Below are 23,599 nucleotides of genomic sequence, written 5' to 3' on the forward strand. Positions count from 1 at the left end.
ACATTGATCTAGCAGGATCTGTACTAACGCTTGCACATGTGTGCTGCCGGAAGTCCGGCCTGGCCCCATTCACTTTAATGGGGACGGGCGGGAGATGATGACAAAAACTGCAGCGTATTGAGATGGAGGGGCACTCAGATATCAGGGAGCCCTGGACAAACTGATGAGTCTAAAATTTTATATGCATCAAAAAAAAAGTACATACACCTAAAATCAAACATAGAATAATGTAGCTATATAGCAATATTGCACACCAATATTAGTTCCATAAGCGACGGTATGAAGGCGCTCTTGTGAAGATAGCTGGCTGGTTGTCTCAATGGAGCAGAAAATGAGACGTGTCACTTGATCAGGGGACACTAAGAACGAGTGTCCCTTACAGGAATAGAACAGTGGTAGATGGTAGGATAGTGCCCACTTGATAGTAGGAGCATAGCTGTTACGCTCCTACTATCAAGTGGACACTATCCTACCATCTACCACTGTTCTATTCCTGTAAGGGACACGTCTCATTTTCTGCTCCATTGAGACAACCAGCCAGCTATCTTCACAAGAGCGCCTTTATACCGTCGCTTATGGAGCTTTAATATTGGTGTGCAATATTGCTATATAGCTACATTATTTTATGGGGGGGGGGGGGGGGGCTGATGTCACGGGGGGGTAATGAGGTCCTATAAAGAAAAACGTTCTTGTAATTCAGTTTTTGTTATTGGAGTACACGATTAATTGTTATATTAATCGATCGAATATTCTCAAATATTTAGAAAAGGCTCCACCACCAAACTACTGGAGCTCAGCCTTTCAGTTACCAGCTGAAAAAAAGGAATAAATCAATAATAATATAGGCTGGCTCACAGTATTTTTGCATAAAATTTTATTGATGCACTAACTCAAAACAAACTGACTATATGTCAGCATACATACATAAGTAAAATAGGTATATGAGTGCGGAGCTCACGCACAACCTAAATAGCTGGAGTACTCCTAAGAATAAAAACCTAATGGCTAGGGTGAGGTTGCAAGAGGTATTCAATTGAACCGCTCAAATGTCCATGACTTTGAATGTCAATTTGCCGAATAGTTGGAACCAGAAAGGTTCAGAAACGTTTCTGAACCTTTCTGGTTCCAACTATTCGGCAAATTGACATTCAAAGTCATGGACATTTGAGCGGTTCAATTGAATACCTCTTGCAACCTCACCCTAGCCATTAGGTTTTTATTCTTAGGAGTACTCCAGCTATTTAGGTTGTGCGTGAGCTCCGCACTCATATACCTATTTTACTTATGTATGTATGCTGACATATAGTCAGTTTGTTTTGAGTTAGTGCATCAATAAAATTTTATGCAAAAATACTGTGAGCCAGCCTATATTATTATTAATCGATCGAATACTCTATTACAAAAATAGTCAATAGCTGCAGCCCTACTGTCTTACATTTAGAATCAGCGCTGGATGCACCGACGTTATGTAGAGGCCGGTCCACTGCCAGCTATAAGGCTTATTAAGACCGATGTCTGAACATAGACCTTCACATTTTCTGTAGTCCCCTTGTTCGCGGAGGCTGGAGTAAAAATGTGCAGTGCTGATGAAAACACCATTGTAACACTAATCAGACTGCTGTATTTGGGTCACATTATAGACAATGATTTCCTGTTAAGCTCTCTCTTCTCTCCCCATCCCTGAAGTCCTTATAATAGGGACAGAAAGTAAACTTCAGAAAGTGCTGCAGACTTCAAACACACACACACATCTATCCGCAGCGCTCACAGACCACGGCTGCTTTACATAAAACAAGAAAACAAGGTGGCACTTTGAGCATTAATCAAACGCTATTTAGCATAAGAGAGATGAAAGAAGGCAAGTGTGGTATAATTACACTTGCAGAAATGAAAATACTAATAATTGAGAGGCAAAGCAAGGCAATGACTAAATTTAACCCATTAGTGAAGAACTCTGCAGAACACAAATCAGGCTGATTTAGAATGTGGAGTGGCCCTGAAAACAGTCTGTGCCACATTTATTTAAAGGGAACCTGTCAGCCAGTATGTTGTACCCCATGGTACCGTTGTTCTGCTTTTGTGTTTCATGGTTAGGGAGAAAAATCTACTTTATTCCACATTCCCACCTTATGCCAATGAGCACTCAAGTCAAGGAGTCTGGCACTTGTATCCTTCAAGTTAAGTTCGTTCTGAAGAAATCCCAGAAAAAAGGATAATAATGCACTAACAAAATAGATGCAAGAATGATATATGGACTAAGCCCTTAGTCTGATGCAATAAAATCGGAGACTCTTAGCCAATATATTTTGATCAAAAAACATCTGTGCCCTCCTAGCCAGCGCTATGGTGGTCTCAGGTCAGGCAGGTCCTACGCTAAACCTACCTATACCATTGGGCATCTATGTTCAGGAGCACAGACTCTGCACATATGGTGTGCTGCTCCTAGTCACCTCCATGCATCCAGCAACCAATAGGAGGAGGAGCAGACCCATCCAAGCCAGCTATCTGGGGAGCAACATTCCTGGGCACTTTTGCCCTTCCTATCAAATAAGCTGCCTTGATTAGGTGGCACATATGTGCTTGCTCCAGCACACCTGCGCAAATTGTAGAGAGCCGAGGGGATGATATGACCACTGCTCTGAAATGTCAATTATAGGAGTGGGAGACAGGAAGAGGGAGCGGGGAAGTTAACTTTAAGGATGCTAGAGCCGGCCACCTTGACTTCAAAATGCTCATTAACACACGGCAGAAGAGCTTAGTAAAGTTGCTTTTCTCTGTAGCCATGAAACATATAAGCAGAATAACGGACATGCTGTAAATAATAAGGAAATGTGCAAAGTTAAAGGGGTTGTCCACGTTCTGATTACTGTTGACCAGTGTGTTTGTAAGATATTTATAGGGAACTTACTGATATATCCTTTAATGAAATTCTGCACCATTTTCTATATTTCGTAAGCTATGTCCCATTGTTTACAAAATCTTTTGTGCTGTTCACACAGAGGTCCTGTCCATAAAATGGCTGCTGATAGAGGGTCATGTGACCAGGCAAATCATCTCCATGTGATGTCTTCTCCATTCAGATACACTAAACTTTCAACAGTGCAAGTGCACATGGCAGGTGCATTGCATTTGACTGGAGGAGACATAACAAGAAGGTTATTTGCCTGGTCACATGACCCTCCATCAGCGGCCATCTTATGGACAGCACACAAGACTTTGTATACAAGCGGGAATAGCTTATGAAATATAGAAAATGGTGCAGAATTTCACCAAAGACTATATTAGTGCCATATAGTCATCTTACAAACACACTGGTCAACATTAACCAGAAAATGGCACTTTAAATCTTGAATACCTGGATGTCAGGTTCCCTTTAACAGCTGAGCCACTTTTGCACCTGCTAAGCACACCTAGGTGTAAATTTACAATAGTGCATGGGAACTTTTTTTATTTTTTTCCCAAAACAGTACAGCATCCTATCAGAATAAAGCCAAATCAGGTTTTCTGCTTTCATTTGAAATAAGTTTCCATTTTGTGCAAATAAATCTATGCTTTATACATATTATCAATGTGGAGGTGAGAACATAGCCTAGAAATATACATTTCGATTGTTCAGCCGGCAGCTATACCCCCCAACACCCCCATACAGTCTGGCGAGGAGAAAGTCTGCACTAGCCAGCTCTGGTGATCGATTATCTCCTTCTAGTACACAACAATTGCGCATGGAAATTCAACTTGCCCAATCCTTATTTCCCCCAATGAGAGTTGCAGACCCCTAGGCAATGTCAGTCAGCCCAGCAGAAATTAGAAAGTTCAACTGACTATAATCTAATATAAAAATCAAGGAAGAAAGTGATCCAGCACCGGATAATTCTGTCGTTGCAACGTCTGGTTTGACATGTTTCGAACGCCACGGTTCTTAACCATAGTCTTGATTTCTATGCATGCTGAGTTTGCCTTGGCTCGTACCGCACACAGAGGACATAAGGTGAGCTGGACTTACAAGTTGTATATAATCTAATATGTTTTGTACAGCATGAAGTGAAGACATGACTAGTCACTGCCCTGTATCTGAAATCATGAGTAAAATGTCACAAATTGCTCTTAAACCTCTTCAATTGCTAATAAATCTGCCCCTTTTGTAAACTTCACATTTGACCATAAAGGAAATACGGCTACATTCACATTTGTGTTGTGAAATCTGGCAGAGAACCACCGGATTCCCTATGACTACAACCGGATTGCCGGGGACCTGGACTGTCCGGTCAAAAGCCAGCATTATGAAAGAAAGTGGCTGGAACCCCATCGGATCCCATTGTAGTCAATGGGGATCCGGCGTTCGCGGTATTATTTGGCTATGCTGGATATAATGAACTGCAGCAGGCTGTCCCGCAGCATTGTCTGGCTATGCCGGATATGATGAACTCCAGCAGGCTGTTATGTGGCATTATCTGGCTATGCCGGATACGATGAACTCCAGCAGGCTGTTATGTGGCATTATCTGGCTATGCCGGATACGATGAACTCCAGCAGGCTGTTATGCGACATCATGACAGCACAGGACTTTTCATTGGAACTCTGAGGTGACATTACCAAAAGTCACCGTACCCCTCGGACCCCCAGGGAGTGATCTCCAGTGCGGATACAACCATACGGTCCGGATCTTAGGACCCAGCGCACTGACCAGCCTTACAACAGCAACGTGCATCACGTGGGACGTAGTCAGGTCACGTGGGACGCCGCGTTATAGACCTGAGTCCAAGTGGCTGGAGCAAGATCAAGGGGACGGAGGAGGGGTAATGTACTTTGCCCTATGGGGCTTGTATGAAGTTTTGGACAAGACTATATTGGTTGAACATTTGACCTATACTGCCTGCTGAGTTTGCACACTAATTGAATCTGCATACATGCGGCCATACACCCGACCTGAGTTGCATACGGACATTATCTGGCATTATCTGGCTATGCCAAATATGATGAACTCCAGCAGGCTGTTCCGCTGCTGGATTTCACTATGCTCATGTGAATATAGTGTAAGGAGATTTAACAAAAAGGGAAAATTTACAGTGGTCGCACATAATATTAACAGTCACCTGAACACAGATTTTGGGGAAGTCAACCAACCATCTAATGCACGGGTGTCAAACACAAGGCCCGCGGGCCGAATCCGGCCCGCCAGACCTCGTCATGTGGCCCGCGTAGCCGCCGCCGGGCCTTCGCCTTTTATTATCACTTCATGCAGGCGGCCCCTGCAGGAAGTGATAATAAATCGCATAAGGAGCGCTGTGTATTACCTGTACTTACAACTACAAGCGCTCGCCGAGAGAAGGGAGGAGGCAGGCTGGGAGGATGGGCGCTGGCAGCGTGAGTCATACGTCACGCGCCGGCGCCGCCCACTTTATGAATGAAGCAGGCGGAATGGGCGCATGACGTATGACTCACGCTGCCAGCGCCTGTCCTCCCGGCCTGCCTCCTCCCTCCTCTCGGCGAGCGCTTGTAGTTGTAAGTACCGGTAATACACAGCGCTCCTTATGCGATTATATACATACGGTAACCATCAACTATTAGAGATACGATTATACAGTGAGCGGGGCCCGTGTAGTAGAATAGTCACTGCACGGGCCCTGCTGTCATTACAAAAGCAGATGCCGGCCCCTAGCCCGTGTATTGAGGGTTATTCACTACAGGGACACTTAGGCCTCTTTCACACGGGCGTCAGTTTTTTTGCCCGGATAAGAGCCGGGTGCGTTGCGGGAAAATGCGCGATTTTCCCGCGCGAGTGCAAAACATTGTCATGCGTTGCACTCGCGTGAGAAAAATCGCGCATGTTTGGTACCCAAACCCGAACTTCTTCATAGAAGTTCGGGCTTGGGATTGATGTTCTGAAGACTGTATTATTTTCCCTTATAACATGGTTATAAGGGAAAATAATAGCATTCTGAATACAGAATGCATAGTAAAACAGCGCTAGAGGGGTTAAAATAAATAAATAATTTAACTCACCTTAGTCCACTTGCTCGCGAAGCTGGCATCTCCTTGTGTCTCCGCTGCTGATGAACAGGACCTGGGGTGAGTGTCATGGAACCATGAACCAGACGTACAACAAGAGATAAGTGGAAATAAGAAGGCTTTATTGAAAATCAAGCTGTAAGCAAAAGTCCAAACGGATGGCTAAACCGAAGCAGGGTCTTGCGTAGACAGAGGTCAGGAACCAGAAGGGTAGTCAGACGAAGCCTGGATCAGGAACCAGCAGGGTAGTCAGACGAAGCCAGGATCAGGAACCAACAGGGTAGTCAGACGAGGCCAGGATCAGGAACCAGAAGCAGCAGCAGTCTTAGAAGCATGTGAACACAGGTGGACCAAGCAAGGAACTGAAGCCACAGACCTCCTATATATATGAGCTAGGCATCCAGCTCCTCCCAGTGGGAAGGAGAAGCCGCAGGGTGGGAGGCTACAAGAAACCCAGAAACCAAGATGGCCGCCAGCACATGTCAAACGAAGGAGAACAGTAAGAAGGTAAGACCATGACAGTGAACTGCTCCATTAAATACAGGTTAAGGACCTTCGATGACGTCACTCCGGTCATCACATGGTACGTCACATGATCTTTTACCATGGTGATTCACCATGGTAAAAGACCATGTGATGACCGGAGTGACGTCATCGAAGGTCCTTAAGCTCTATTTAATGGAGCAGCTCACCCCAGGTCCTGTTCATCAGCAGCGGAGACACAAGGAGATGCCAGCTTCGCGAGCAAGTGGACTAAGGTGAGTTAAATTATAATTATTTTTTTTTAACCCCTCTAGCGCTGTTTTACTATGCATTCTGTATTCAGAATGCTATTATTTTCCCTTATAACCATGTTATAAGGGAAAATAATAATGATCGGGTCTCCATCCCGATGGTCTCCTAGCAACCATGCGTGCAAATCGCACGGCATCCGTACTTGCTTGCGGATGCCATCCGATTTTCACACACCCCATTCACTTCTATGGGGCCTGCGTCACGTCAAAATCGGACAATATAGAGCATGCTGCGATTTCAACTGAACGCACAAGTGATGCGTTAAAAACATCGCTCATGTGCACAGCCCTATAGAAATGAATGGGTCAGGATTTAGTGCGGGTGCCATACGTTCGCCGCACGGATCGCACCCGCACGGAAAACTCGCCCGTGTGAAAGGGGCCTTAGGGTCCATTCACACGTCCGTTGTTTCTTTCCTGATCTGTTCCTTTTTTTGCGGAACAGATCTGGACCCATTCATTTTCAATGGGTCCTGAAAAAAAGTCAGACATTGTGCTGTCCGATTTTTTTTCAGGACCCATTGAAAATGAATGGGTTCAGATCTGGTCCAGATCTGTTCCGCAAAAAACGGAACAGATCAGGAAATAAACAACGGACGTGTGAATGAACCCTTATGGAGGGGATCTGTGGATGACACATAGCATAAGATGCTATATATGTGTCATCCACAGCTCCCCCATAAGAGCCACCCACAGCTCCCCCATAAGAGCCACCCACAGCTCCCCCATAAGAGCCACCCACAGCTCCCCCATAAGAGCCACCCACAGATCCCCCATAAGTGTCACCCACAGATCCCCCATAAGTGTCACCCACAGATCCCCCATAAGTGTCACCCACAGATCCCCCATAAGTGTCACCCACAGATCCCCCATAAGTCCGATACAACCGGCCCTTTGAGGGTGACCAAACTGCTGATGCGGCCCCCGATGAATTTGAGTTTGACACCCCTGATCTAAGGGAGAGGTATCTGGAAGCTGCCAAACCCATCTCCCAAATTCAGAACACATGGATACTCAGCTGAGCATGGAGTAAGGATGGATTGCTGTCAGTTAAAGCTGCGTTTACAGCTCCGGTAAATGTTTTACGCATCTGGCATTGTTAAATTCAACAGTTCACCGCGGGATCTCTATTAACTACAATGTAATCTGGCTGCTTTCCGGCATAAATGCCGGGTTTAACCTGGACAAATACCGCTGCTGGTATTATCTCTAACAGAGATATGAGCGCAGCCTAACAGCTATGTAATGTGCATCTCCAGCCTCAGGCCACTTTCACACGATCAGTGATTTCCATCAGTGACTGAGCCAAAACCAGGAGTGGGTTAAAAACACATTACAGGTGCAGATCTTTCCATTATACCTTATCTCTGTGTAGCCTCCTCCTGGTTTTGGCTGACCATCTCTGATGAAAATCACTGATTTAACACTGACCAAACACTGATTGTGTGAAAGCCGCCTCAGTCAGCGGATGGGATAATTAATTGAAGTGGCCTCAGCTATGGTAACTGTAGTATGTTACAAATACATCAATGACAAATTAAAAAATCCTATACTTCATCAAACAGCCATCATGTTGGCAGACAAATTAACCTGGCTGATGACCATTGATATTTTGTCTGCTTGATTGATAATCACAGATCAATAACTAAAGATCCACTCCCATTGTAATAAACATATGAATCGAGGCTACCAGGAGAGAACCTTCCCCCCCCCCCCGCCCACCCCCCTTCCATTTCAATGGAAGAAGAAAGCCCAGGTAAAGTATAGATATATTTAAGTTTTGAACAGTGTGAACTCTTGACCCTCTTGCTTTTGTGTTAGCATAAAAATAGTGAGGAAGCCCAGCAGGCACCAGAGCAGCAGCGGCATAATAGGTCGACGTCTGCCATGCTACAGCAACAACCCCGAGACCGGTAAGGCATAATAACTAGGAAGATCCAGCATGCAATGTTACTCTCAGGAGAGGCTCAAAGCGGAAACTGTACACTCATAACAAAAAAAAAAACTAAATTAATGGCAGGAAATAATTGTACAGTATTGTATCCTGACGTTTCCCAAGCACAAGTCTTAAATTTAGACGTTTACATAGGAAACCTCACAGGACAAAAGCCCACAGAACTTTTATTCAGAAGAACTAGGAACAAGCCAGATGTATGCCGGATAAACTTCGAGAGCTCTAGAATTAGTCTGTCCTAGTTCCGGGAAAGGCTTCAATACGCGTGAACTCCTCCAGCTACCATTTATTTCAAGACATTTGGACAGCAAAACATATACTTATACTCGTAGAGCTCATAATGGAGTGGGGAGAACAACATTTTACCTTGCCTGTACCATGCACGTGTCACTAAAGGTGGAAACTTTCAAAGCACCTTGATTCCCACTCCAAATGAAAGAAAATCTGGAGACACAGTCTGAGAACTGGTGGGAAATTCAGACAAAGTGTCCCTTCAACAAACAAATCCTAGTCTAGTATATGGCAAGGGAATGTCTAAAGGGAGTTTGACACCAGGAAATTCACTAAACCATGCCCAGAGCTAAGACAGTTGAATGTAATGATACTTTTCATTGGTTCATTCTGGAGAAGAAATCCTATTTAATCGTGATACAAATAATTAAGTGCACCAAGAGTGAGCACAAGCCACTACATGCACCCTTGTCCCTTCTGCTTCCTATGCCAGCCCCTCACCCACCTTCTTGATGGACAGAGCAGGCGAGATGACTATGCAGGAACTTGGCCCTGTTAAGACAAGGAAGGCATCGGCAGAGGAAGCAGGAGGAGAAAGGGCTTGGGCCCGCCCTCAGTGCACTTAACCACTCATTTGTAAAGTGATTAAAACAGTACATAAAGAAGTCTATGAGAAAACTTCTGAATCTATATGAGGACGAGCAATAGCAGTTGTGATCGCTTGCCCCCATACAGTGGAGGTGATCGCTGCATGTAAATGAAGCTTTTTCCTCTACTGACGAGCAGTCCCTTCCCGCTAATTGCCTGCTTGGTCAGCGCATATAAATACACCGTTATTGTGGCTCCTGTTAGTGCAGAAACAACTCACTAACAGCCCATGAAGCATGGAGCGCATTGAGCTATGACACTAGCTTCTCAATTAGGCAGTGCACTCTGCAAGGTGGGAGAAAAGAATAAAGCCCGGGATTCATAACATAGATCGCTAGGCATTGTCATACGGAGGAAAGGAAAGGGAGAGGGGGAGGCCGGGGTGCTTCATTATTTTGTTTAGCTCACCATCTGACTTGGCTGAGCTGTTTTAATCTCAGAATTTCCATACTCTATGTGATTTAAATGCTGATAGCGCCACATTTAATTGTCAGTTCTGTGATGTGACCTGACAAAACAAGTATCTGAAGTACTGCTTAGCATAGCGGCTTCGCTAAAGACAGCCCGCTCCACTCAGAAATTCAAATGCCAATTCCACTTACGCCGTCCTCCTGAGTAGGGAAATGCTTTAGTCTTGCTGACCCTAGGCAGCGGGGTTATCGTATAATAATTCAGCTGCTGCACTCTCATTACTCTAACAACGAGTGGCATATAGAAGGGATTCTATCACCGTACAACTATATAACCCCGTAGTCCTCGGCCAGGAGGTAAGCAGCTTTACCACCACCCTTTATTTTCCAGGAGTGCCCCTCTCCTCTGATATACTCCATTATAAATTCCTAAAAGACCATTTCAAGGACAGGCTGAGGTCTTATTATAATTCTTCCAAATGGCGTGAAGAATATTTGCATATGATTACACGTCAAAGGAAGCTGGATCTGACCTCCACTAGAAACCAAAAGGTACAAATCTTGGCCGCATTTGAGAGAAAGATGTAAGAAAAATTATTAGAGCAGTTTGAAATCGGTAACACGGTAATGCTCGGGAAACATGCAAGTGTTGGAGGAAAAAATTAATCTCCAAACTCTCAAACAGTTTTTTAAAAGAGCAAAAAAATTGCGATTTTCGACAAAATATTTTTATTCAGACATCCATCTGTGAGAGCCCTGAGTGCATGAGGATGGCCAGTGGTCGGCAAATGCCCTTTTATACAAAGGGAAAAGAAAATCCTTGTGAGTGGTCTTATAATAAGCATCAAAGTAAACCCAAACAGAAATGATGTGCACCAGGTTAGGTTATGGTATGTTATCTAGGTGGTGAGTTCCACTTTGAGGGAACCTGGCATGCAAGACAAGTCCAAGGCACCACTGTATTAACTTGAAACGTCTTTATTGGGAGCACTGTACTGCCATTATATTTATTCTCTATGGGACTGCTGGAGATAGCTGGCACCATCTACATGGTGAAGAAACCCCTTTTCGCTAGGTTGACATCTGCGTTCACAAATCTAGCAGGCTATTCCAGCAGAGGAACAGCTTGTTGGAGTTCACCGTATCCACTATATCCGGATAATGCTGTGACAGACCAGATCCCCATTGACTATAATAGGATCCGACCGGTTTCTGGCATCAATGCCAGCTTTTGGATGGACAAAAAAAAAGCCAAAATTTCTAAAAACAAGGTACACAAATTACCCACCCTATAATTAGGCTTACCTGCACACTTTGTCCTTGTAATAAGTGGTGGTCCTGACTGTCCTGTTCCACCTTCTCCAGGTCTTGTAAGTAGTACTCTAATCTCATATTCTGTATCTGGATCCAAATGCCACAGTTTATAGGTTGGTGCATTCACTGCATGTGTTTCTGTCCATGTGCCAGTGGTCATCCTATATTCCACTTCCTTCAGAATAATAGGCCCATCACCAATAATAGAATTGGCATTCAGCTGAATCAGAAGATATGTTGGTCCAACACCAAGGAGCTGTGGTGGGGCAATTGGTCGCGGTGGCTCTGTGGGAGGGAAAACATCAATAAGGCGTTAACATAAAAGGTGGAAAGAGATATATATGTAACACTAAGAAAGAAAGAAAAATTAAAAGGGTGGTCTGCTTTGGACAATCCCTACTTGTTGGAAGGAACCCTCAACAAGTGCCCACTTGTCAGGATTCCCAGGGACCAGATGTGTTCTGCAGGGAAATCTGCTCTGGTTGTGTACAGTACAGCTACCAGCTACCTTTGCCATGTAACAAGAGTTTCACTCTCTAGAAGTCAATGGATTCCATTCAATGATTGCAAGCACAGATGTTGAAAATCGTAAGCAACTGACACAGAAAAATTTAAAAACTGCACAACATACAACTTGCACAATTAAAAAAACGTATTTGTTGAAAAACAGAATATGCAATCAAAAGTTCTCATTGAGAAAAAACAATGTATCATACGTATGGCATTCTTAAAGGTAATGGACCAGGAATATACTTAAATTTTGTCTGTTTGGCAATCACTGAGTATATGCATTGGCAAGTACCGTATATAAACAAGTATTTACTATATTTTTTTTATTTTAGTGGCACAATTTCCTTTCAAGGGCTTAGTTTCAATAAATTCAACATCTTCTAGCTATGTGTAGGGCAACTTAGACCATATTTTAATTTATTTATTTTAGACCTACTTATTTCAATGGGGCATAAAATAAATAAATAAGTGGACAGCATACATAAATAGGTGCGTGCCAGCCAAAATAAATAAATAGAACTTGTCCTATATTTGTCCATTTGGAGGAAAAGAATAGGACATTTCTATAGAAGGGAACAAGAAAATGTGGCCAAAATGTGTATTTTGCAATCTGCGGATGTGGCCAAAATAAATACGGTTGGGTGCGTAAGACCTAAAGCAGGATTCACATGTGGCAGATCTGTTGCAAAAACTTCTGCAACTGGCCCATTATTTTAAAAGAATACAAAACCCATGTGTTTGCAACTGAAACAATGCAGTTCAGATTAACGTAATGGATTTTCGGTGACAGGCTACTGCCTTTCATTACAATGCACCACATATAACAAGTACTTGCTCCCAGGTGTTCAGTGGTTGTTCTTTTCATGGGAACTTCCTCATGCATGCAGCTACTGGATTACAGTCCTTGTGAACCAAAATGAATTAGAAACCAATACAGGCCTAAATGAATGCAAAGCTCTGCAGAGTACCAAATATAAGAAGCTTGGCACCATAAACAAAATCTATGTATCCCTGCTCAAAAATGGCTTCACAGGTATATGGTCTCTCTCAAAACAAGACCTGGAAAATTATTATAAAAACATAACCTTTACTACCGTCATTATAATAAAAATAACAATATACTAGAAAATGCGGTGAAGTATAATATATAAAAAGGGTGTAGTATTACCATATGGATGTACCATATGTCACCAACAGAGTATATGAGATCAGGGACATGATCAATTGCAAATCTAAAGGTGTTATCTATAAGATAACTTGTATTTGTGGTAAAGAATACATTGGAAAGACAGCCAGAGAGTTGAGACATAGGGTTGGGGAGCACATTGGGGATCTCTCTAATCAAAGACATACCTCAGTATCACATCATGTGAGAAATGAACATGAAGGGAGGACAAACTGCCTAAATTTCACAGGTATTGCTTTGATCAAGCAATCAGTTAGGAGAGGCAATTGGAATAATAAAAAATAAAAAAATCCTATAGAGTGAAGCAAAGTGGATTTTTTTTACTTAAAAACTGTACATCCTAATGGCCTCAATGAACAACTCAATTTTAGTTGTTTCATATAAACAAAAATATGACTGCGATTGGAGTGTGTGTGCTTGATGACCCAGGTCTTCTAATAACCCAATGTTTGCATTATAATTCAGGCACATTTATTAGATTTTCTCCTTTTTTCCTCTTTTTGATCCTCTCTCTACATAAGTCTCTATTTAAAGGGAGTCTGTCACCTCCATATGGCCATATACAGTGCTTACATGGCTCTGTAGCACACCTATACAGGATTGTAATGGTTCCTTTGTCTTTAGACTTGCACCAGCAGGAAAAACGAAGTTTAATTCATAGGCAAATGAGCACTCACAAGTGCCCAGGGGTGGCGTTCAGTGTGTAAGTGCCCAGGCTGCTCTGCCTTCTTTTCACTTTACTCCTCCCCAGCCTCTGCCTTTGCCCGCCCTCCAAGTCCGGACCTATCGATGAGGCAAGAGACTTGGAGGGCATGCAAAGGCAGAGACTGGGGAGGAGTAAAGTGAAAAGAAGGCAGAGCAGCCTGGGCACCTACACACTGAACGCCGCCCCTGGGCACTTGCAAATGCTTATTTGCATATGAATTAAACTTCGTTTTTCCTGCTGGTGCAAGTCTAAAGAAAAGAACAAAGGTACCGCTACAATCCTGTATAGGTGTGCTACAGAGCCATGTAAGCACTGTATATGGCCATATGGAGGCGACAGACTCCCTTTAAAAGGGAACCTGTCATGTGGATATTTGATTATAATCAACTAATTGTATACAATCATTAACTACTAAAAAGTGCCTTAGATGTATCACTTACTGGTGTGACAGATGGTTACCTCATAATATACACACAAAGATGCCACGTGCCGCATGCTAATGAGCTGATTTGAGTCCAGCGTGATGTCATTAAGTCCAGCGTTTATTTAATTCAGAGCTATAGCCACTCCCCTGCCCACCTGCTGCTGATTCATATGGAAAATAACTGTAAATCAGCAACAGGCAGGCGGGGAGAGTCAGGAGCTCATGAATATTCAGGACTCATCATTATGAGCTGGAGCTTTTCAATACAAGATGTTGGCAGATTGACTGGGTCAATTAAAGAAAGTGATCCAGCATTTTGCTAAGAGAATCAGTCACTTATTTATGTTGCCCTTAGTTAGGACACCATAAAACTGGTGACAGGTTCCCTTTAAGCACATTGCTGCTGAAAATTACTTAGATCGCTAACCTGTCAGTAAATCCTACAATTGGCTACACAGCCTTTTTCATTTCAGCTACTTGGCATCAGTAGCATTGTATTGAGCCAATCTGAGCGTCCCCTGGTTGCTTAGCAATAGGTACGCTCTGTCTCCGCTCCTTTACGTCCCTTCAGCCCAATCACATGACTTCCTCTTTTGCTGTCAAGCGCACGCTCTTGGCGTGCACTTCATATGTGTTCCACAGATGGGCAGGATAGGGTGTGGTTAAGCCAGGGCTTGATTAGGGGACATTCAAAAGGGAACTTGGCGCCAAAGTCTGTGCTCACCTCCCTATCCAGGCCAGCGGTGACCAGCAATTATTGGGGACACTTTCCCATCATTCACTTACCTATTTATTAAGGCAAGGACCACTGCCCTTTGGGAGCCTTTTGCTTGGGACATTGACCAGCATCCCTGTTGCGCTTGTATTGCTTGTTGCTAATAGGCAAGGGTTTCATCTTTGCACACACCTTGCTATATAATTTATCTGGCCCCTCAGGACAACAACTGGGGAGTGTCTAATGTTATATTGCAACCAATTTGCAGTATTTTATTTTATTTCACTCATATCCCCTGAGGAGTCCCGTTCAGGGATGAAATCCGATATGTCGGGACATAAGTGAGGAACAGAATTAGGATTTTAGGCCCCATTCAGGGACAGGTTCCTGACTGGATCGCCCCCATCAGGGCAGGTGCTCTGATTACTGCTAGGCAGGGATGACTAGCACCCTTATCCTTTTTTTTGGCATCATCTAGGGTCATGTAGTTCGAGTCCCCTTTGCATCAATCTTGAGACAAGCATCCGCCTCTTCAACATCAGCAAAGGAACGGCACTAGATAGACATAAGTTACAGTCCGTGTTCCTAGATCTGGCAAGACCATTCAATTTTTTTTCTGGGGAAAATAGTGTATAGGTGCATATGGTAATACTACACCCTTTTATATATTATACTTCCCCACATTTTCTAGTATAACGTTATTTTAATTATAATTAGTAAAAGTTACGTTTTATTTATAATTTTCCAGGTCTTGTTTTGAGATATTGAAGCTTGGCACCATGGAAGAAAGGCTTGTGTGTCTAGAGACAAGCGCTGAAGGCTTCATATTGAGTTCTGTGCACAAGCGAATGCCTGTAAAAGGACAAGAGCTGCATCCTGCCGCCTGCCAGCCCTAGCTACAATGGGGTGTTCAATGGCCAAAATAAACATCCTGAATAAACTCCAGCAGATCAAGTCTCCAGGGAACTTTGATTCAGGTACAAATAAGAAATTTTTCACAATTTGTGTGGGATTTAATGTGGACAGTGAGACGCACAGCCTGGTTGCAGCAGAGGGGAGATGAACCTTCAAAGTGTATTGTAGGAAACAGCATCTTAAATCACGGAATAAAAGGAGATGAGAGGATAAAGGCCAGGAGGACAACAGACTTCTTCTTTGCATGCCAGATGGCTCAAGTATTCATCTATTTGTTTTAATTAATCAGGCAACTGCAGCATATCCGTGCAGAACATTGCCATTTTCCTCCTTACTAGGCACGTACATAATATATTTTTCTTTTGCTACATGTCCAAAAAGGTTTCGGTAATAGGGTAAACATATAGTGGTTCGCTTCCTGGCAGAACTCTTTCAGTTACAGCACACCTGCTGAATATACCATACTTGGCCTAAACTGGGGCATTTAAGACCCATTCCTGAGAATGCCCCCAAACAGACAGGAACGCCCACTTTGTGAGATTTGGGCATAAACCCTTTGAGGTCTGGGTAACAGGAATGCCCTTGGAAAACTCAGGACAGCTGGGGGACACCACTGTGGCCAGTGATTGACTAAGCAGGCATTAACCTGTGTTCCGAGGGACCGAGAATCAGAGCAGTGGGGAGAACCTGGGCAGAGGTGGACCAGGTGTGGTGGAAGATCTGTGAGGAGTGTATGATTTTTCCTCATTGACCACCCACTGCAGCGATTGGCTAAGCGGGCATATCCTGTTGACAGAGTTAGAAGCAAAGACCCGCATGAAGCCCAGTGTTTGGCCCTTTTTTGTTTTTACATTGTTGTTACCTAGAGTAAAAATTATTTATTGGACAACCCTTTCAAGTAGTTTTGAAAACTTCCTGTATAATGTCCATCATGTTAGACGCCACCAACTTGCCGTAGAACTACATTTTTTTCATTTTTACATAGAACATGAATGATGCAGTAACTACAGATAATAACCAAATCTGGGCCTGTTAAGGTTGTAACACTTATATAAAGATACAGCTGTAATCCTGACCATATCGCACACTAATGGCTTGTAATGTCTATGGGGTTAGGAATACATTTGGAGTTTCAAGCTGGCAACCATGAAAATGAATTTCAAACAGTTTTCTCATAGACAGCCTGACCCTATGGTCACAGTCGAGGCTTTTCTGTCCTTCTAACAAGGCAGTGATTACACAGGAGTGATGTGAAAGGCCTGTGCTCACTAACAGGATTGTTGAAATCTTTTGTTCTCTGACACAGACCCGATCCAACTTGTGTCATGCGTTACTTTTAGAGAGACCTAGTGGCAAACAAAAAAGCAGGGGAGTCATTTTGATCTCACAATACCATACTAAAATTGTGGAGATTTCCACAAGCTAGCAAGCAGAATAATAAAAGTGTATGGCATCAAACCATACAGAAAAAAAATCTGCTGTGCAGCAATAGGACCATATTCGTCCTCAACACTTGCCTCCCAGCATCTAAACACCCTGCTAATAGCTGTGCAGCCACCCCTGATGCAATTATTTAGCCACTTAGCTCTTGGAGAAAATAAGACTTCAGTCTGAAAATGAGCTAAACAGTCTATTCATTCATTCGCATTATACCAACATGCAATATTCATACATTCACTACTGCTTTGGAGGGTACAGAATATTTCCAGACACATTTTGTTGAGAAGCCCCCGGAGAATAGGCTAGTGATTAGTTATACATTTTGGTGATCTTATAAATTATGCATACATTTTAATCAGTTGGTATTATAACGAGAAATTGTTCAGCAGCATTTTTAATATTTCTTATTACACATACTCAAAAACGAATCCCAGCCCCGAAAGGCCCAAGTGTCGAAAACTCCCAGAGGTCTGCTTGGTGCCGGCTCTAGTACCAAACAAATCACAGCAATCCCAATAACATCCAGTTCTGAATTAGTGCAATATGTTGTGGAAACTTTCCCTCTCTTCCCTGGCATTCTTTTATTCCATTTCCTTCTGTTATCCTATTAGATACAATATAATTTAACTAATTCCTCTTAGGTAACTGTGTGACTTCAAGCTGTCATTTAAGGGAATATGCCACCTGAAAACAACCTATTGTTTAAATTACGTTTTTATGCAAAACTTTTATTTTACATTTTCTTTTAATGTTTCCATGTAATTATGTATAATAAAATAAAAAAAAATGCATACAATCCTGCAAATTTTCACATTGCCTGATAACCGTTCACGATTTTCTTCCCTGTACAGGCAAATCTACTTTCACACTCACGTTTTAGCTTTGCGCTTGAGATCTGTTCAGGGCTCCCACAAGCGGTCCAAAACGGATCAGTTTGCATTCTAATGCATTCTGAATGGAAAAGGATCAGCTCAGAATGCCTCCGATCTGTCTCCATTCCGCTTTGGAGGCGGACACCAAAACTCTGCTTGCAGCGTTTTGGTGTCCTTCTGATGAAACTGAGCCAAATCGAAAACAGAGCCATCCTCTATTGACTTTAAATGGTGTTCAAGACGCATCCGTCTTGGCTATGTTAAAGATAATACAAACGGATCCGTTCTGAACTGTTGCAGACGGTTGTATTATCTGAACGGATCTGCACAAAATGAGTGTGAAAGTAACCTAACTTTTCATTAGCTATATCGTCATCACCACAGGCAGAATTACAATGACAAGTAACACCTCTATATTAGATAACACATAATCTACTCTTTACAATAGGTGATGAGGGAGCTGATGAGCTCCCTCCTGACCTCTGCACAGGTCACAGAGCGAGAAAACTTCCACATATAAGTCGATGGGGGCAGCTCCTATCCATTGTGTCCATGGCCCATATAGCTCCTGAAGATGTACATGAGGTAAGCAACTACACAAGCATGTCTGGTAAACAAGTTATCCCTCAAATACACTTTCATGTAGTTTATTTTGTGTTCATGGTGCTGAAAGACTAAGTTTGGCTACAGCAAACAATGGATAGCTTCGAGATTCACTTGATCAGATTTTGTGTAGCAGCAACACCCCTAAGCGACTAGACTAAGACCGGGTTCACACATAAGCGTACTTGATAAGCGCTGTTTACAAGCGCGCTTATCGGGCATTTACATACGTGCGAGGAAAGAAGCAAACGCCCATTATCACTCGTTCCCGCTAGGTCTATGTGCGGGAACGAGTGACAATGCGCCCCAAAGAAGCTCCTGTACTTCTTGGGGCGTAGGGATTTTTACAGTGTGTTCGTACGCGCTGTAAAGCGCTCAGGTGAGAACCATGCCCATAGGGAAGCATTGGTTTTTGCCTGTTGAGCGTTTTACGGCGCGTAGGAATGTGCTGTAAAACACTCAGGTGTGAACCCAGCCTTATGGAAGGAGCACCCGATTTCAGATACGGGCTTGCCAAAACCAGATTACTTCACGATGCAGACTTTGTAGAAAAAACAGGTACAATAAAGCTTTTCGATATCAGAAAAAACTAAATCTGTGATCATCATCTAAAGTAATTTGTTTTGCAATTAACACTTCTGGCTGAGCTCACTGTATAATCAAGTCACGAGTCCCTGATGAATTAGATTCTCATATGGCAGATCAAATCTCAGAAATTTGCCAGATTTCCCAATGTGTAAACAGGGATGGCAAATAATATTCTATTAAGGTGATGAAATCGTCTTGAGCAAAATAACATTGCTGGGAACGATGTGGTCAGCACATAGGAGTGATTTATGATCTCTGAGTAAATGGCACTAGTAATTTCCCTGTATACAAGTTATGTTATGTGTACTGAGGTATAAATCACCCTCAAAAGGAGTTTGTCACCATCACTTCACAAATTAAACTGTTCCTGGTGCCGTGCAGTTAACATACACAGCAGTGGACATTTATCAAAACTATTGCAAAAGAAAACTGCCTTAGTTGCCCATAGCAACCTTTCATTTTCAGAGCTCCTTTGGAAAATGAAAAGAGTAATCTGATTTGTTGCTATGGGCAACTGAGCCAGTTTTCATTTGCAATAGTTTTGATAACTCTCCTCCAGTATCCCAGACATACAGTTAAAGGGGTTGGCCACTTTCTTTCTACTGTTGTGTTTGCGAGATGATTATATGGCACTTACTAATATAGTCTTTGTGAAAACTTAGCATCATTTTTTTAATTTCATTATGTCAACTACGGAGGTGTGTGAGGGCAGACCAACATGCTATAGTGGAGAAGGTCACCACCAAATGAACCAGGGGCTACCCGACGTGTCAAACACATTGCGCCACCAATGATAATTAACCTTTAATACAGGAGGCGGATACTGGCAGCAATTCAGCGGCAGTTAACCCCTCAGCCGCTGATCGCAGCTCCCTGTATTAAAAGTTAAAGACTACCTTTTGTGGGTTCGGACATAGTTAAGTTAGCAGGCTACATAGAGCGGTGCCCAGGGATCTCCCTGCACTTATTATTATTCCTGGGTGCCGCTCCTTTCAGCCGCTGTGCCCCAGTTACAGTCTCCTGCTCCGTATGCTAATTACTACTATCGGAGCAATGGGGAGGAGACATCAGCTGCTCTAGTGGGTGTTCCTTCTCCCTGGCTGTAGCGCTGTCCAATCGCAGCGCAGCTCAGGGAGAAGGAACGCCCACTAGAGAAGCTGATGTCTCCTCCCCATCGCTCCGATAGTAGTAATTAGCATACGGAGCAGGAGACCAACTGGGACACAGCATGCGAACGGAGCAGTGCCCAGGAACAATAGTAAGTGCTGGGAGATCCCTGGGCGCCGCTCTATGTAGCCTGCTAACTTAACTAAGTCCGAACCCATAAAAAAAGGTCCTCCTATCATTGGTGGTGCAGTGCGCCCACCCCTCCTCCACCCCTCTCCTCATTGGTGGCAGCGGTAGCAGCAGAACAGAGGGGAGGGAGACACTGCTTCCTTCTCCCCTGTACTGCTGAGGGAACATGAGCGCGCTCACGTTCTGTGATACTAGCCTGCGCAGCAAAGTATCGATTGGGTATCGAAATTTCGATAACTGCAACAACCCTATTCTCATACCAACACCACTTACCCTCAATCACAGGATCAGACCTTGATCGCTGGGACAATATGAAAAAAACCATTCAAAATAAACTAGAAAATACGGTAAAGATACAGTAAAATAAAATGACAGTCACATCATACATTGAGAGTTACTATAAAAATATCACAAATTCCTGGCGACTATTAATAGTCACAGGAGATCATATGTAAAAATAATCCTCTGGTGTTACATTTCCTTGACAGTGCACTCTATACTGCTACCCCAACTGTCCTCTAACATCAAACCAGTGATCAACATCTCTTTCAGACGGCTTTCAGACAGTCGGTATTTGATCAGCGATTTCCAGCAGTGATTTGGAGCCAAAACCAGAGCCTTTACAGAAATAAGGCATAATGGAAAGGTTTGCAGACACTGACTGTGTGAAAGTGGCCTTAAAATGCAGAGTAAAGGTCCCTTTTCCCAGTTCAGCAGGTGATTGCTGGGAAGGAAGCGCTCCTTTCCGGCATGCGCCTACTCGTCAGAAAGGAGACTGCCGCATTTACATGCAGAGATTTCCTGCACAGTATGGGGAGGAGTGATCACTAATGCCATCGCTTGTCCCCATACAGAATCCATGTATGCCGGCAGGAGAGGGTGTTTAGACGGCACAATGATTTAAGTGACCGCATAAAAGATACAATTCCTAGATGAACAAACGTTTTGGTCGTTCAACGGGTAATACGCGGCACCTTTACATCACCAGATCGCTAACGAGCATTCCTGGGAATGCTTATTAGCAATTATCTGGCCAATTCTTGGCCTAGTGTAAAGGGCCCTTTAGAAAGGTGAAGCACATGGCTGGCTGTTTATTCCAAATAAAAGCAGCTCATGCACTGGTGCCATTTTAACATGAGCACACACCCGCCTCATGATGACCAAGGCTTAACCATAGTAAAGGTGAATTATTATAGAGGGCTTGCTGTATAAAGCTTACTAAAATATACCCAGACATTATTCTTAAAAAAGGCCAAAAGGAAGAACTGCAGCGCTTCTCTCGTGGCCTTTGGAGCTCCAGAGGTTAAGTAAAAAGATGTGCCTTTGAACTGTATAAGTAATACGCCTACTACAGACTCACCAGATTGTCATGCATACAGCTGCTGGAAGCATTTCATCTTTGTGACATGCCACTTACTAGCTGCTTGAAGTGCTGAAATTGGAATTATTTCACACCAGAAACTGCTAACTTCTGCATACTGAATTTCCCATACTATGCATCAATGTGGCATTTTGTTCACCTTGATTTGAAACAGCGAGGCAATCATTTTTACTTTCCCATTTATATAATAGGCAGAAGACTTTCACCTGATCAGCACTAGCTGTAAAGTCCACACGACAAGCAAGGGAATAACGCTAAAATTAAAGACACGCTTAAATGTAATTTAATTCATTAGATGGACAAGGGTAATCTCAGAAAATATTTATAGAATATTTTTTTTTTCTTACAATTTTGGTTGCTTTTCCCATTTCATTAGTACTACACAAATCAAAAATAAATATAAAATATAGCAGTCGGCACTGTCAGATTGCCGCCACCGTCAGGGGAAGATGTTATCGGCATATTAACAGTCATTATTAATAGGGGATGACGCATTAGGGCTCATGCACACAAACTTATTTTCTTTCTGTGTCCATGAATTTTTTTTGCGAACCGTATGCGTACCATTCATTTCAATGGGTGCAACAAAAAAAATAAAAAATAAATGGAAGTATGTCCACATGTCCGTTCTGCCAAAAAATAGAACATGTCCAATTATTGTCCACATAATGGATAAGGATAGTACTGTTCCATTAGGGGCCAAGCTGCTGCGTTCCGTAAAAATAGGAATGCACACAGATGTCATCCAGTATTTTTTGCACATCTGTGTTTTGCGGACCGCAAAATACATACGGACATGTGCATGAGCCCTAAGGGTCCATTCACACGTTCGTAGATTGTAACCACACCCGTTCCGCATTTATCCAGAACGGGTGCGGACCCATTCACTCTCTATAGGGCAGGAATGGATGCGGACAGCACACAGTGTGCTGTCCACATACGCATTTCTGGAGCGTGGCCCCGAACTTCCAGTCCGCGGGGCAGGAATAAAATAGAAAATGTCCTAAGTTTGTCCGCAATTGAGGACAATAGGCAGTTCTATGTAGGTGCGGGCCGGGTATATTGCAGATCCGCAATACACTATGGACGTTTGAATGGATGAGTGTGCCAGCTCTGTTGATAGTCGTGGATAAAGATGTCCACAAGTCCACGTTATTCTGCTCTTCATAATAAAGGAGACACATAAGAAAGGGCCCACAAAAGGTATGATGTAAAACATTAACACAAACAGAAATGGATCATCTTTTCCAAGCTATTCTTCCTGTCCTGAATCAACCATCTGTCACACCGATTCAGATGGGCACCAAAGATAACACTGCACCGTCACTGAACTGATCCTCGAACTCTTTGCATTAGTCTAGGTCCGTTCCTGAAAATACCAGAAGAGCACATAAAAATGTACTACCTGCAGAGGCAGGATTATTCGGTTATACATTTCAGTATTTCTAAGTCTACTTTCACACTCCCGTTTTGGACCGCTTGTGAGATCTCTGAACGGATCTCACAAACGGAAAGCCAAAACGGATCAGTTTGCATTCTAATGCATTCTGAATGGAAAAGGATCCGCTCAGAATGAATCAGTTTGCCTCCGTTCAGTCTCCAT

At 43.2% G+C, this 23,599-nt stretch overlaps 1 protein-coding gene across 4 annotated transcripts in view; it reads right to left on the reverse strand.

The window, feature by feature from the left end:
• Positions 1–23,599, reverse strand: part of PTPRK (protein tyrosine phosphatase receptor type K) — a 348,184-nt gene that overhangs the window by 150,510 nt on the left and 174,075 nt on the right. For all 4 annotated transcript variants that reach the window (XM_044291903.1, XM_044291905.1, XM_044291906.1 and 1 more), the window contains exon 7: positions 11,352–11,645. In XM_044291903.1, the coding sequence (XP_044147838.1) occupies positions 11,352–11,645 (294 nt within the window). The remainder of the gene's footprint in view (positions 1–11,351; positions 11,646–23,599) is intronic.

The sequence above is a fragment of the Bufo gargarizans genome, chromosome 4, assembly GCF_014858855.1.
Source record: "Bufo gargarizans isolate SCDJY-AF-19 chromosome 4, ASM1485885v1, whole genome shotgun sequence".
Taxonomy (NCBI): Eukaryota; Metazoa; Chordata; class Amphibia; order Anura; family Bufonidae; genus Bufo; species Bufo gargarizans.